The 14352-nt window shown below is 57.4% G+C and overlaps 1 protein-coding gene across 1 annotated transcript in view; it reads right to left on the bottom strand.

Moving 5' to 3' along the window:
• HMCN2 (hemicentin 2) overlaps positions 1-14352 on the bottom strand; it is a 170223-nt gene that overhangs the window by 31049 nt on the left and 124822 nt on the right. The window contains exons 63-78 of the mRNA XM_055351348.2: positions 12069-12212; positions 11826-11985; positions 11615-11739; positions 11071-11254; positions 9809-9906; positions 9110-9376; positions 8544-8734; positions 8011-8092; positions 7772-7908; positions 7053-7194; positions 6805-6949; positions 5460-5587; positions 4413-4569; positions 3367-3488; positions 2051-2215; positions 101-208 (exon numbers count right to left, since the gene is read on the bottom strand). Coding sequence (XP_055207323.2) covers positions 101-208; positions 2051-2215; positions 3367-3488; positions 4413-4569; positions 5460-5587; positions 6805-6949; positions 7053-7194; positions 7772-7908; positions 8011-8092; positions 8544-8734; positions 9110-9376; positions 9809-9906; positions 11071-11254; positions 11615-11739; positions 11826-11985; positions 12069-12212 — 2355 coding nt within the window. The remainder of the gene's footprint in view (positions 1-100; positions 209-2050; positions 2216-3366; positions 3489-4412; positions 4570-5459; positions 5588-6804; positions 6950-7052; positions 7195-7771; positions 7909-8010; positions 8093-8543; positions 8735-9109; positions 9377-9808; positions 9907-11070; positions 11255-11614; positions 11740-11825; positions 11986-12068; positions 12213-14352) is intronic.

Below are 14352 nucleotides of genomic sequence, written 5' to 3'. Positions count from 1 at the left end.
GACCCGGGGCCTCACCTCCACCCTGAGCCCCACCTGCCTCTGGCTCTCCACCTGCTCCCCTGGCCCTAGGAACTCTGGGGTCTGGACCATGGACCCTTACCTTGCACAGTGAGGAAGACGTGCTTGTGGGCTACGCCGGCAGAGTTGCGGGCTGAGCAGGTGTAGCGGCCTGCGTGGATGGGGAGGGCCTGCCCGATCTCCAGGGCGCCTGTTGGTGAGAATCAGATTGAGGGGATCAGGACACAGGTCCCCAGGGATGGAGGTGGCAGGGCTCCTACACAACCCCACTCTGTCTCTGGTCACTCAACCTGCCTCCTTTGCCCATTTACAAACAGTCTGGGCGATGTGACTGTATGGGAACCTGGCATCTAGGTTTGCCTCTGTGCCCTGCCCAAAGCAGAGACATGGGCGAGTTCCTTCCACTCTCCGGACCTCAGGTTCCCCATGTGCACAATGAAGAATCAGACAAGATGGTCTCTAGACCCTTTAGGCTGTGAAGTTCCAGGATCTGCCACTCCCCTGCCTGTAATCCCCCGCTCACAGTGCCACACCCTGTCATTCTCACCTTGCTCTGCTAAAAACTCACCTCCTCTAGGAAGCCTCCCAGGATTACTGCCTCCTCTCCTCCCTTTATCCTCCTGGCCTTAGCCTTGGTTACTCAGTGAACACCATTTTAACCTTCCCAGACTGCAGGCTGCACCTTGGCAGTCAAGTGACGAGGGTTCTAAACTGTGCTCCATGGACCCCTGGGGGCCTGCTGGGTGGGGGAAGGAAGCAAGGCCCACGGCACTCTGGCCCACCCACAGCCCCTGTCCCAGCCCCAGATGGAACCAGAACTGTGGTTTGTTTCACTTGTTGGACTCTGCTGTTACCACTTATTACACTTATTGGAAAGAAGTTTTTGTTTTGTATTTTGTTTTGAGACAGAGTCGCACTCTGTTGCCCAGGCTGGAGTACAGTGGTGCAATCATAGCTCACTGCATCCTTGAACTCCTGCACTCAAGCAATCCTCCCACCTCAGCCTCCCAAGCAGCTGGGACGACAGGCATGCACCACCGCACCCGGCTAATTTTTTTAAATGTGTTTGTAGACATGGGGTCTTGCTGTGTTGCCCAGGCTGGTCTCAAACTCCTGGCTTCAAACAATCCTCCTGCCTCAGCCTCCCAAAGTGCTGGAATTACAGGCGTGAGTCCCTGCGCCTGGCCTGGAAGGAAGTTCTATTGCTTCAGAAGAGTTTGAAAATCATAGGTTTGGCCAGTGGTTCCTAGACTTTAGTATTTCACTAATGAACTAACAAATAAATTTGGAGACTCTCCATAAAGCTTCCAATGTTTTATTTTGACAAGCAAAGACATTTAAAAAATCACCATGTTAGGCCAGGCATGGTGGCTCACACCTGTAATTCCAGCACTTTGGGAGGCTGAGAAGGGCAGATCACCTGAGGTCAGGAGTTCAAGACCAGCCTGGCCAATATAGTGAAACCCCGTCTCTACAAAAATACAGAAATCATGCCTACATGATGGCAGGTGCCTGTAATCTCAGCTACCTGGGAAGCTGAGCCAGGAATTGCCCTTGAACCTGGGAGGTGGAGGCTGCAGTGAGCGGAGATAGCACCATTGCACTCCAGCCTGGGCAACAGAGCGAGACTCCATCTTAAAAAAAAATCACCATGTACTATTATCTTAATATCATCAAGAAAAGGAAGTTTCAGCACCAAAGATAACTTCAGAATACAGGAGGATCTTTCTGATGGGATTAAACCAGGTTTACAAAAACTCCCAGGGAGCTATTATTTTTCTTATTTTGCCATGAAATAGCATTTGTATGCCAGAGGGCCTTGGGGAACCACTGATGGGTCTCAACACTGCAGAGCATGGAGGAGAATATGGAGCTCAGAGAGGGCGAGAGGGTCCTCCCAGGTCACACAGCCAGGAGAGGCAGAGCCAGGCCAGATTGTTCCATCCTATTCCGCCATGTGACCTTTCACCCCCTCTGCCCGCTCTCCCAGTCTCCCCTCAGCTGCCTCTCTCTGTGGCTTACCCTTACTTACCCGATGGTGAGACACGATAGCCACTCCCCCGAGCTCCTAGCTGGGCGCCTGCCTTGCTCCAGGACACAGTCGGAGCTGGTATACCCGTGCTGTGACATGTGAGGACCACGGGTGCCATCATGGTCACGGTGAAGTCTGTCTGGTCGTCGGCAATGGTGGGAGGCACTGAAACCCAAGACAAGGCTTGAGGCCCTGCCGGCGGGCACAGGGCACTCACGGCCACAGGGCCAGGGGGTAAAGCTAGTACACAAGGTGACATTAGCGACAAAGGGCCAAGGAGGGAGGTGGCAACAGAGGGAGAAGTCACGTTTGCCCACTCAGCAAATCCTTCTGGGCACGGGGCTATAGTTTCTTTTCTTTAAAAAAAAAAAGTGTATTTTTTCAGAGATGGGGTCTCAATATGTTGCCCAGGCTGGAATGCAGTAGCTAATCACAAGTGTGATCCTACTGCTGATCAACATGAGAGCCTTGATCTGCTCTGTTTCTGACCAGGGCAGGTTCACCCTTCCTTAGGCAGCCTGGTGGTCCCCCACTCCCGGGAGGTCACCATATTGATGCTGAACTTAGTGCGAACACCCAATCAGCATAGTGCACTATAGCTCAGGACTCCCTGGGCTCAAGCGACCCTCCCGTCTCAGCCTCCTGAGTAGCTGGGACCATAGGCACATGCCACTGCACCCAGTGGGATACAGCTTTCTACAGAGACCCTGGCCTAGTAACTTCACAGGGGGTTACTCGTGGGTTTCCCACTTGGAGTAGGGGAGGCAAGAGGAGACCTCCAGGGGAAGTGGCATTTAACCTGCAATCTGAAGGGAAAGCAGGTGTTTGCTGAGTGAGGGGAAGAGTGTTCCCGGCAAAGGCAACAGCGTGTGCAAAGCCCTTGAGGCAAGAAACAAGAAGCTGAGCAGCTTGATTAGACCCTGGAATGAGGCAGGTCTGGCATGAGCTGAATCTGGCAGGGCCAGACCACACAGGACCTGGTGTGTCCAGCTGAATTGTTGCGTTCTATCCTGGGGGCAGCAGGCAGCTGTGGAGGGAGGGATTTTTAACAGGGGTGATGACAAGGTCAGATTTGAGTTTAGAACATTCTGGATTTGGGAGGGGCCTCTCCTGTGAGCTCCCGTGTGCCAGGAACTGTGCCAGAGCTGGGGTTATGCCAGTGTGGCCCAGCAGGATCTGAGAGGCCTTCCTGGAGGAGGTGTCCAGTGCAGCACAGGAAAAAGCCACACAATTCCCTGCTGGCAGGGAGAGCACCCAAGAGCAGGAAGGCGCTGCCCCCACCCCAGGTGTCCCCCTCCACCTCTGCCCTGACTCACCATGGACGGTCACCTGGTAGAGCCTGTGGGCCTCGCCCACCTCATTGCTCACCACGCACTCAAACTGGGCTGAGTCCTGGGGGCCGGGGGCCGTGAGGAGCAGGGCGTTGGAGGGCAGGAGCCTGGGGTGGACAGATGGATGGCCAAGTGGCTGCTGGGCTGATAGAGACCAGCTGTGGCTTTCTGGCTGTGAGGGGTCTCACGCCCATTTCCCCTTCCTGTATCTGACCTCCAGCCCTGACTCTAGAAATGTCTTCTAGAAGTTTCTACCCCACAGGTCTAGCTGGTGGATTTGTGAGTGATTTTCATTTTCATCCCTGTTTCTCTGTAACCCTGCACATTTGTTATAATAACCATCTATCAGAACTTCTGTAAGAACAACCACTTCAAAGTGGCTCAGAGTCTTAGTTACTGATCTCATTTTCACTAGGTCTAGGCTTGTTACATTGGTTTTCCAATTTTTAAAAATTGACATTCTTTTTTTTTTTTTTTTTTTGAGACGGTCTCGTTCTGCGTTCTGTTGCCCAGGCTGGAGTGCAGTGGCACAATCACAGCTCACTGCAGCCTCAACCTCCCGGGCTCCGGGGATCCTCCCATCTCAGCCTCCCAGGTAGCTGGGACCACAGACACCCACCACCATACTCTACTAATTTTTAAATTTTTTGTAGAGATGGGGTCTCACTATGTTGCCCAGTCTGGTCTTGAACTCCTGACCTCAAGCAATCCTCCCACCTCAGCCTCCCAAAGTGCTGGGACTACAGGTGTGAGCTACCACACCCAGTTCATGTTTTGTTTTTAGACAAGAGTGACTCTGGTGGATATAAATAAAGCCCAGATGTCTCTGTTTAGCTGTATATCCCCAGTGCCCTCACCCCTATCTCAGTGTGAAGACTCTCTGATCCCCAAAGTTGAGACACGAGTTCTGGTCCTGACTCCAGTGAGACCTGAACACACCCCGCCCCGTCCCTGCCCCATGCCCCCGTGAGACGAGAGTGCCTCCCCGCCCCGTGCGTCTCAGGAAGCCACCGCAAGGTCCAGCTCATTACCGGTAGGCACCCTGCTGCAGGCGGAAGTCCAGCTTCTGTCCATCCTTCCGCCAGACCACCAGGGGCTTAGGGGAGCCGCTGGCCTCGCAGGGCAGCAAGGCTGGGGTGTGGGCGGTCAGGGTCAGGTTGGAGGGGCTGGGGGCGATGGCTGGAGGCTCTGGGGAGAGCACAGTGGTCAGGAGACAGGTGCAGGGGGCACAGGGGCTGGGGACTCTCTGAGGCTGTGCCCAGGGGCAAAGCCACTGCCTACTGTCTTCCACCCATCCCTGAGGGAGCACAGAGGGAGAGGGCAGGAGAAAGCCCCGAGACAGCGCTTCCAGCAGGGTGTTTTGGGCTTTCCCCATCCCTGAGCCTGGCACCCCCTCAGTGCCTTTCCTTGACTGAAGCCTCCAGGCCTCCACTCCCATCAGCCCCCACCTGAGGCCAGGGCCCGCCACAGCAACCTCTCACAAGCTGATCTGTTGGAGGGGGAGGAGACTGGGGCATCTGATTCTAGTGATTTTGAATTTTATCCTTTCACATGTTTTACTTTTACTTTTTTTTTTTTTTTTGTAGACGGAGTCTTACTCTGTCACCCAGGCTGGAGTGCAGTGGCGTGATCATGGCTCACTATAGCCTGAAACTCCCGGGCTCAAGTGATCCTCCCACCTCAGCCTCCCAAGTAGCTGGGACTACAGGCACGTGCCACCATGCTTGGCTAATTTAAACATTTTTTTTTGTACAGATGGGGTCTCCCTATGTTGCCCAGGTTGGTCTCAAACTCCTGGGATCAAGTGATCCTCCTGCCTCGGCCTCTCAGACTTGTTTTTCCTTTTGTACATGGTTTCTTACTTAATCGAATCGCTGTTCTGTTACGTAATATATGCACTAAAATACATCTGTGTCCTTTGAGTGTGCATGATCACAACTTTTTACTAACGGGCTTCATGGTCAAAAACATTTGAAGACCATTGGCTCTTGGCTCCTACAGCTGGGGTGACTCAGAAACTAAGAAGGACTGGACCCCGACAGGGACTGGACACTGAAGGCCTTCCCCAGGCCACCTACCCAAGACCCGTAGGTCACGGCCTTGACGATCGGAGCCAGCAGAGTTGGATGCCAGGCAGAGGTAGTGGCCGGCATCCTGGGCAAGGACTGGCTGGATTCTCAGGGAACCCTCAGGCAGAATTTCGAACCTAGAATGGACGGGGGGTTGCCCTGGAGATGAGCAAGCCAGTGGGGTCTGGAGCAGGGCTGTCTCTAGCAAGACCCTTTCCTCTGCCCCCACTTTCCCAGTGAGAGGATGCTGCTATGGTTTGGCTCTGTGTCCACCCAAATCTCATCTTGTAGCTCCCGTAATTCCCACATGTTGTGGGAGGGACCTGGTGGGAGATGATTGAATTGTGGGGACGGGTCTTTTCCCCTGCTGGTCTCGTGATAGTGAACGGGTCTCACGAGATCTGATGGTTTAAAAAACGTAAGTTTCTCTGCACAAGCTCTCTCTTTGCCTGCTGCCATCCACGTAAGATGTAACTTGTTCCTCCCTTCCTTCCACCATGATTGTGAGGCCTCCCCAGCCATGTGGAACTGCAAGTCCAATAAACCTCTTTCTTTTGTAAATTGCCCAGTCTCAGGTATGTCTTTATCAGCAACGTGAAAATGGACTAATACAGATGCTAACTTTGGAGGTCAGAGTCTTGCATCTGTGAGGCCAAGGTCAGGGGGTCAGAGCCATGAGCAGCTCCCCACAGCCCAAGCCAACATTGGAAAGATGGAGAGAAGGGCTGCTTTGGGCATCTCCAGCACCCTCCTGGGCTTGACCTCTCCCGAGACGCAGAAGGCGCAGCACCCTGCTCTTCCTGAGAGCAGCCCCTAGATCTGAAAAATGCGCTTTCCAAGGGCCATGTCTGTACCGTGCAATCCCGCCCCTGGCCACAGTTGATTGGATGGGGGATGGACACATCACTCAGGCTGGGCCAATGGCATTCTGTGCCCTGGGAATTTAGAGTTGGGATTCACAGACAACTTGCTAGTGAGCTGAGGAGCTGTAAACCCGGGGCTGGGGGCCACGGGGTTGTCAGGGGGTGTGTTTCTCCCATGTTCACCAAGGAAGAAGGTAAGAGAGAGAAAGAGATGAAGCCTACACAGACAGAAGCTGAGAGAAGCTTTAAAACCATCAGATCTCGTGAGATCCATTCATGCCCCTCTACCCCGCCCCATCTATCAAGGCTTCTGATCAAGTTAAACAAGCAAGAGACCTTCATGAGTGGTGGGCCTGTCCTTGTGTTCTGAGACACCCCACGTCCTGACGATAAAGTCACTTTTCTGCTCCAATTGCCCAAGTGAGTTTGATTTGCAACCCACAAAGTGGCACCTGAGAGCCTCCCCGAGGCCCACCCCTTCCCTCTCCCACCTGGGGCTCCTGGGATCCAGGGGGACCCTGTCCTTCCGCCAGCTCACGAGGGGTGCGGGCACGCCATCGGCCTGGCAAGGCAGCAGAGCTGTCTGGTTCACTGAGACGTTCACTGCAGGTGGTCCTGACCGGATGGTGGGCACCGCTAGGGAGGGGCACAGAGGGAGTGGTGCTCGGAGCTGTGGCTCTAAGAGGGTGGGCAGGGTGGGATAAGGTGGGCAGGGTGGGGTGGGGCAGGCCCTACTCACTGTGGATCTCCACTCGGAAGGCGACACTAGTGCTGCCTGCGGCATTGCGGGCTGTGCAGCTGTAGTCACCACTGTCAGCCGTGCTCAGGGCCTGCAGCTGGAGGAACCTGCCCCGCTCCGGGAACTGTGTGTGGGCGTCCTCCTGGAGAGCCCCGCCAGGGTGGAGAGACCCTTATCAGTGCCCAGCTGCACCAGGCCACCCGGCAGCAGACGCAGAAGACTGAGGAACTGGTGAAGCTGGACAGTGGCTCTGTCCTTCCAGGCTGACAGCAGGCCCTGACTGTGCCCCACCGAGGACCCTCTAAGGAAATGCACTCCTCTGGGAGGAAATGCATCCCCTTTCCCTGGAGTTCCTGTCAGAACACCCACAACCCTGAATCCACAGCCGCAAACTGACCCCATTTGAGGGGTGGACACAGAGAGCCTTGGTCACCGGTCCAGGCCACACAGCTGCTAAGCATAGCTTGAAGGAGCCAGGGGGAGAATACTGGGTGGGCCTCGGAAGCCCTGAGTGACCTGAGCCTTGCCTCAGTGTTCCCATCCATAAAATGGGAGTGACAATGACAATGGGGGGGGGGTACGACACCCGGGGAACGGGGTGCAAAGTGCAGCTCAGAGCCGGCCCTTGGCACCCGCTCTGGATCTTGGATCCGGCCAGGTCAGGTCTGAGGCCTGAGCGGGACAGAAGGCAGCACCCTGGGGCCCCGCCTGGCACCCACCTGCAGCACGATGCCATCTCGGTGCCACGTGATCTTGGGCGCTGGCTCTGCCTCCACCGAACACTCCAGGACCAGCTGCCCTGGGGCCAGGCCGACCACAAAGCGGGGGCCTCGGGGCCCAACAATGTTTGGAGGGGCTGGGAAGGGGGTGGCACAAGAGGATATGAGAGGGGGACTCACCCCTGCCACAAGCCCGTCCTGCCTCCCGGCCCTGCCCCCACCCCACCCCCACCACCTACCTTGAACCCTGACCCGGAAGCTCTTCTCAATTGCACCTGCAGGGCTTTCAGCCAGACAAGTGTACAGCCCAGCATCCCTAACCTGGGGATGGAGCGGGTTGAGCAGCTGCCCCTGGCCCCTCTCTGCCTGCCTCCCAATCTGGTTTCTTTCTCATGCAACGAGGGACCCAGGATTCAAACTCAGCCCTGCGAGGTCTGCCATCCACCTCCCAGCCAACCCACGCCCTCTCCCTCCATCTCACTGTTGCTTTAGGGCTGGTGTGATGCCTGCCTCTTCCCAGAAGTCCCCCTTAACTGCACCAGCCCTCCTCTGGCCTAGATGGGGTCACCTGGTTTTGGCATCAGCCTGGGCCCTGACCCCGCTGGCAGCTCCCAAGGGCACGGCCTAGGTGGGTCACCTCCACACCCTCACACCCCACACAGAGGAGGTGCTTCAGCGCAACTTTGTCAACTGCCCACTGGGTCTGGGGAACCTGCAGTCCCTCCCCTCTCCCCCAACCCCCAGCCTCGCCCCATGGCGGCGGCACTGGTACCTGCACATTCTCCACCCGGAGCACCCGTGTGGCTCTGCTGCTGTTCTCCAGCCTGGTCAGGGCCTGCCCGTTCTTATGCCAGGTGATGTTGGGCTGGGGGGTGCCCTGGGCATCACAGAGGAGCTCCATGGGGGCGCCGGGGGTCAGCGACAGCTCCGTAGGCTGGCCTGAGTCCTCAATGTGAGGGGGCTCTGCAAGCCACCATGGAGGGGAACACACAATTGACACACGTTTCCAGGACAGTACTGCACTTGAAAACACGGTGCTGAGTCCGGGGGCTCTGCTCCCACATTTGGTGGCCCTTGTTCTTGCATCTGCCACCAACGTTTGGTGGAAAGAAACCAGGAGCACAGCCCTGGGAGAATCAAGGCCCGGCCACCCACTCCCCGCAGGCAAGGAAGGTAAGAGAGGCATCCCAGCCGGAACCAAGTTCCCTGAGTTCTGCTCCCAGGTGGCAGTCCCAGGTCTCCAGGGGACTCACCTCCCTCACTGTCCTTCCCATTGCCCCTAGAGTCCCACCCTCTCCCCCGAGCCCAGAGAAGCTGGCCAGAGGCCAGAGGACCCACCCATGACAGTCAGCTGGAAATGCCTCCTGGCTTCCCCCGCCTCGCTCACGGCCACACAGGAGTAGGTCCCCGAGTCATCGGCTCCCACTGCCTCCAGCTGCAGGCTGGGCCCCTGCTCGAGGCTCTGGGACAACAAGGGCTCCCCGTCCTTCATCCACGACACGAAAGGCAGGGGAACGCCCTGGGCCTCGCATGAGAGTTCCACCAGGGAGCCACGAACCACCACCACGTCATTCTGGAACTCCACCGGCTCCAGGACAGGGGGCACTGTGGAGGGCAGAAAGGTGGGCAGGAACCATTTTATTCCAGGACTCTCATCTCCAGTACTCAGCTTAGACATCACCTCTTCCAGGAAGCCGCCCTGGTCCCCCAAGGCCAGGTGAGGTGCCCTCCCCTGTGCTCCCACAGCATCCTCTCCATCCCCCGGTGTCACTAGTTCCCTGGAACTGTGATTGTCTCTTTACAGAGCTGCTTCCTGCCTCTATGCCCCCACCTATCCTGGGCATATCAGAATGCCCACAGCTACTTGTGAGGCGCGAACGAGCAATCCAGTGAGTCAGAGACTGAGCCGCAGTGTCTGCTCTCCTTGATGCCCCCAGGGCCCATCCTTGGTTCCACCCAGATGGGCAGGGGGGCCAAGGGCCTTGATTCTCACACACCAAGGCCAGAGACCCCCTTGCCCCACCCCCTGCTCCATACCCTGCACCTGCAAGGTGAAGTTCCTGTCTGCCACGCCAGCTGGGCTTGCGGCCACGCAGGTGAAGATGCCAGCATCTGCCAATTGCACCTTGGAAATCCTGAATCCCCCGAGAGGAGAGGGAGAAGGAGAGAAGAGAAAGGCAGAGAGAGAGAGAGGAAGAGAGAGGAAGAGAGAGGGAGAGAGACAGGAGAGGCTGGCTGCATAGAAAGACTTCCCCCCTTTTCCATCCTTTGTCTCCCAAGAGCTTGCTGGCCAGAGGGGGCGGGGTGACTGAGCCCAGCCTTTGCTTAAACTCTCTTTTTTCTTTTCTTTTTTTTTTTTTTGAGATGGTGTGATGGTGTCTCGCTCTGTTGCCCAGGCTGGAGTGCAGTGGCGTGATCTTGGCTCACTGCAAGCTCCGCCTCCAGGGTTCACGCCATTCTCCTGCCTCAGCCTCCCCAGTAGCTGGGACTACAGGCGCCTGCCACCAGGCCCGGCTAATTTTTTGTATTTTTAGTAGAGACGGGGTTTTACCATGTTAGCCAGGATGGTCTTGATGTCCTGACCTTGTGATCTGCCCGCCTTGGCCTCCCAAAGTGCTGGGATTACAGGCGTGAGCCACTGCACCCGGCCTGCTTAAACTCTTTACCTGGGTTCCCAGTGCCCCCAGGATAAAGCCTCCAGCTGCCTCCACCCCTGCTGCCTGCTCCAACCGATCTCATTCTGAAGCCAGACCTCCTGCCTCCCAAATTTGGGAAGCTCCACGTCCCATATGGACAGCTTGGCTCCCCTTCCTCTACGCAGCCCTCTTTGCCCTCAGAGCTCACTGGAGTCATCTCAGCTCACTGGCTTCACTCTCTGTCCTCCCACTTTCTCTCAGCCCCTTTCGCCCCAACCACTCCTCCTGAGCTGCTCTTGCCCAGTCCCCAGTGACAGGCACAGCACCAAAGCCAACAGTCCGTCCTCAGGCCTCGTCTCCTGTGGCCCAATTGGTCTCTCCTTCCCTGAAACCTGACTTCTCCTGCATCTCCTCCTACCCCGACCACCTCCCCTTCCCTGAAACCTGACTTCTCCTGCATCTCCTCCTACCCCGACCACCTCCCCTTCCCTGGGTCCCTGAGACCCATCCTAGCATTAGCATCTGGGGCGCAGTCCACACTTGCTGTGGGGTGGGGAGTGGGTGTTGCAGCCAGTCCTGGCTTCCAGCACCTCCCATTTGCTGACAATCCCCACATGTCCACTCTGAGTGGAATAGCCAACGCCTGTCCGCCGTCTCCCCTACCTGAGGGTGTGGCCAGAGCCGTGGAGGAGGGTGCGCTGGGAGAGCGGGAGGGGCAGGCCGTCTTTGAGCCAGCTCACGTGGATGGGCGGGGAGCCCCGCACAGGGCACACCATGGTCACCAGCTCCCCAGGCCTGCTCACCAGGGTCCCCGAGCCGTCTGCTCCCTGCTCGATGGTGGGAGGAACTGAGGGTGGGTAGAAAAAAGAGGGGTAGTGCGGAGGTCTTGGGAGGAAGGTGGGCTCCTCCCAGGGAAATCCCAGAAGCGGAGACCTGGACTTCTGCCGCCAGCAACCACAGTGGTCCCTTGTGAAGGATGAGGCCCGCTGCATGGGGGACACAGCCACTCCCTGACTCTCTTCTCACCTCCCGAATCTCCGCTATACCCTGGGCTGGCACTATTGTCCTCTAGTTTGAGGATGGGCCGTGGAGGCCCAGGGAAGTGAGACCCGTGGCCCAGGTCATAGTGTGGGCTTTCTTCACATGTCGCCTTATCTCCCGTGCCCAGGCCCACGCATCACCCTCCAGATGCCCCGGGGCTCCTCACCCAGCACATTCACCGTGTGCAGCCTGGCGTCCTCCCCGGCTGGGTTGTGGGCCACACAGGTGTAGGCACCCGCGTCCGAGGCCCTCAGGCCTTTTAGCACCAGGGAGCCGCCGTCCAGGTAGAACCTGCCACAGGGAAGGAGGGCCCAGGGCAGAGGTGTAAGGGAACGTGGGCCCTGCCGCCTCTGGGGAGGGCATGGGCCAAGTCTTACCGGAGGTGGGGGCCCATGTCCTGGCCCAGCGGGCTGCCGTCCTTCAGCCAGGCCACGTCCGGCGGCGGCTGCCCATCGGCCTCACAGTCCAGCCGCACCTCCTGCCCTTCCAAGACGTGGTGCTCCTGCGCCACGCCCGAGCTCCGGATCCGGGGGGCCACTGAGGCAGGGGTGCAGTGAGGCCCTGGGTGATGGCAGGGGCTGCCATGGGAGTGGGACAGGAGGGTGCAGGCGCAGACCTACCCAGCACTGCTACCACGAAGTCCTTGCGGGCCTCAGCCTGGGTGTTCTCAGCCACGCACGTGTAGGTGCCCGCCTGGGCCGGTTGCAGGCGGCTCAGCTGGAGGCGCCCCCCCCGGGAGACCACACCGTGCACCGCGCTGCTCTCTGTGGGACAGAGGGCTCCCCTGAATCTCCCAGCCCCTTCTTGTGCTCATAGGAAACTGAGCCCCACAGAGGCAGAGGCTCCTTCTTATATGTCCCCAACTTCCCCAGCCCAGTCTCTGTTCCTTAGAACCCTCCCTCATTTCCTTCCACTTGAGACAGCTCTTCCCAAGGGACCCTCTCCCTTCAGTGTCCAGGATTTGCTCTCAAGCCCAGCTCTCAGCTCCCATCCTCTCCCTCCCCGCCCTGCCCCTCTACCCCCATCTATCAAGGTTTCTGCTTTTGCTTTCTCCCTCCCTGCCCTGCCCCTCTACCCCTGTCTATCAAGGTTTCTGCTCAAGTCAAACCAGCCCCTCACTCACCCTACGCAGGTCACCCTGGGGCCTCCCCCTGGGCCTCTGCTCGGGCTCCTCCCACTCCCGGCCTTCAGGCCTCCCCCTTCATTCTCTCCAGCCACACCTCTGCCCAAAGCCATCTCTAACGGCCCCAGCCCAGGACGATCTCCTTGCCCAGATCCTCATGGATCCAGCCAGCCTCTCAACACAAAGACACGAGCAACTGCCCCATGTCCAGTGCAGAGCCTGGGAATTAAGATGAGGGCAGCTCAGTCCCTGTCCTCAAGGAGTTCACAATGTATCAGGGGTGGGGGCCATGAAACAAGGGGACCCAGTGCTGACAAGCCCTGTGAGCCCCTGATGGAGCCGGGGAACTTGGGGGACAGGAAGGGTGGCGGAGGGCTTCCAGAGGTGGTGAATCTCCGCCGAGACGTGAATGTTGAGCAGGAATCAGCCGGGGGGAGTGGGGGTGACCACGGGAGCCTGGGTGGGTATTCCAGGCAGAGAACACATGTGCCAAGAGCTGGATGCAAAGGGAGGCGGGGCCTGCAGCCACCTGACCCGAGAGAGGAGATGACACAGGTCCACACAGAAACACGAACACGGAGGTTCACAGCAGCACTGAGCATCTCAGCCAAAAGATGCAGACACCCCAAATGCCCATCAACTGACCAGTGGATGCACAACACGTGACACAGCCACACAATGGAATATTCAGCCACAGAAGGGAATGAAGAGAAAAATTTAATTTTTAAAAATAATGAAGCACTGGCTGGGCACGGTGGCTCATGCCTATAATCCCAGCACTGTGGGAGGCCGAGGCAGGTGGATCACCTGAGGTCAGGAGTTCAAGACCAGCCTGACCAACATGGTGGAACCCCATCTCTACTAAAAATACAAACATTAGCTGGGCGTGGTGGTGTGAGCCTGTAATCCCAGCTACTCGGGAGGCTGAGGCAGGAGAATCGCTTCAACCCAGGAGGCGGAGGTTGCAGTGAGCCGAGATTGTGGCACTGCACCCCAGCCTGGGTAACAGAGCGAGACCCCGTCTCAAAGAAAAAAAAAGAATGAAGTACTGATCCATGCTACAACATGGATGAAACTTGAAAACACGCTAAGTGGAAGAAGCCAGACACAAAAGGCCACACACTCTATGATGCCATTAATGTGAAATGCCCAGAACAGGCCAATCCACAGAGACAGAAAGCAGATTTGTGGTTTCCCGGGTCTGGGGGAAGAAGAAATGGGGGGAAAACGGGGAGTGATTGCTAATGGGTATGGGTGTCCTTTTGGTGATAAAAATGTTCTAAATTTGATTGTGGTGATGGTCACACAACTCTGTGACTGTACTACAAATCACTGAATTGGATGTTTTCAGTGGGTGAAGTATATAGTGTGTGAATTATATCCCAATAAAGCTGTTACTGAGAGAGAGGGGCAGGTTCGAGGAGCCGGCACAGCCACGTTTAGCGCATGGAGGGGCAGGGAGAGGTGGCTGGCAGTGCCGGCCCCTGCTGTGGACGGATTTCCACCAGACAAGGGACCAGCTCTGAGCTGTACCTTCAGACCTTTCTGCCCCACGTGGAGCCTGCGTGAGAGGCACAGTGGGCCCAGGAGACCACGTGGGGCTTCTGCCATCATGCGGAGGAACAGTGGGCACAGCAGTGGCCAGAATGGGGAGGCCTGGATGGGGGATGGGGTTGACCAATGGCCCAGCTAGGACAGAGCTGAGTCACCACCAAGGAGCAGCTCTGGGGGCCAATGCTGAGCCCAGTGTCAGCCAGTGGGCTTTCCACGGCCCTCAGCGC

Source organism: Gorilla gorilla, chromosome 13, assembly GCF_029281585.2.
Source record: "Gorilla gorilla gorilla isolate KB3781 chromosome 13, NHGRI_mGorGor1-v2.1_pri, whole genome shotgun sequence".
In the NCBI taxonomy this organism is placed as follows: domain Eukaryota; kingdom Metazoa; phylum Chordata; class Mammalia; order Primates; family Hominidae; genus Gorilla; species Gorilla gorilla.
This window is presented reverse-complemented; position numbering and strand designations above follow the sequence as displayed.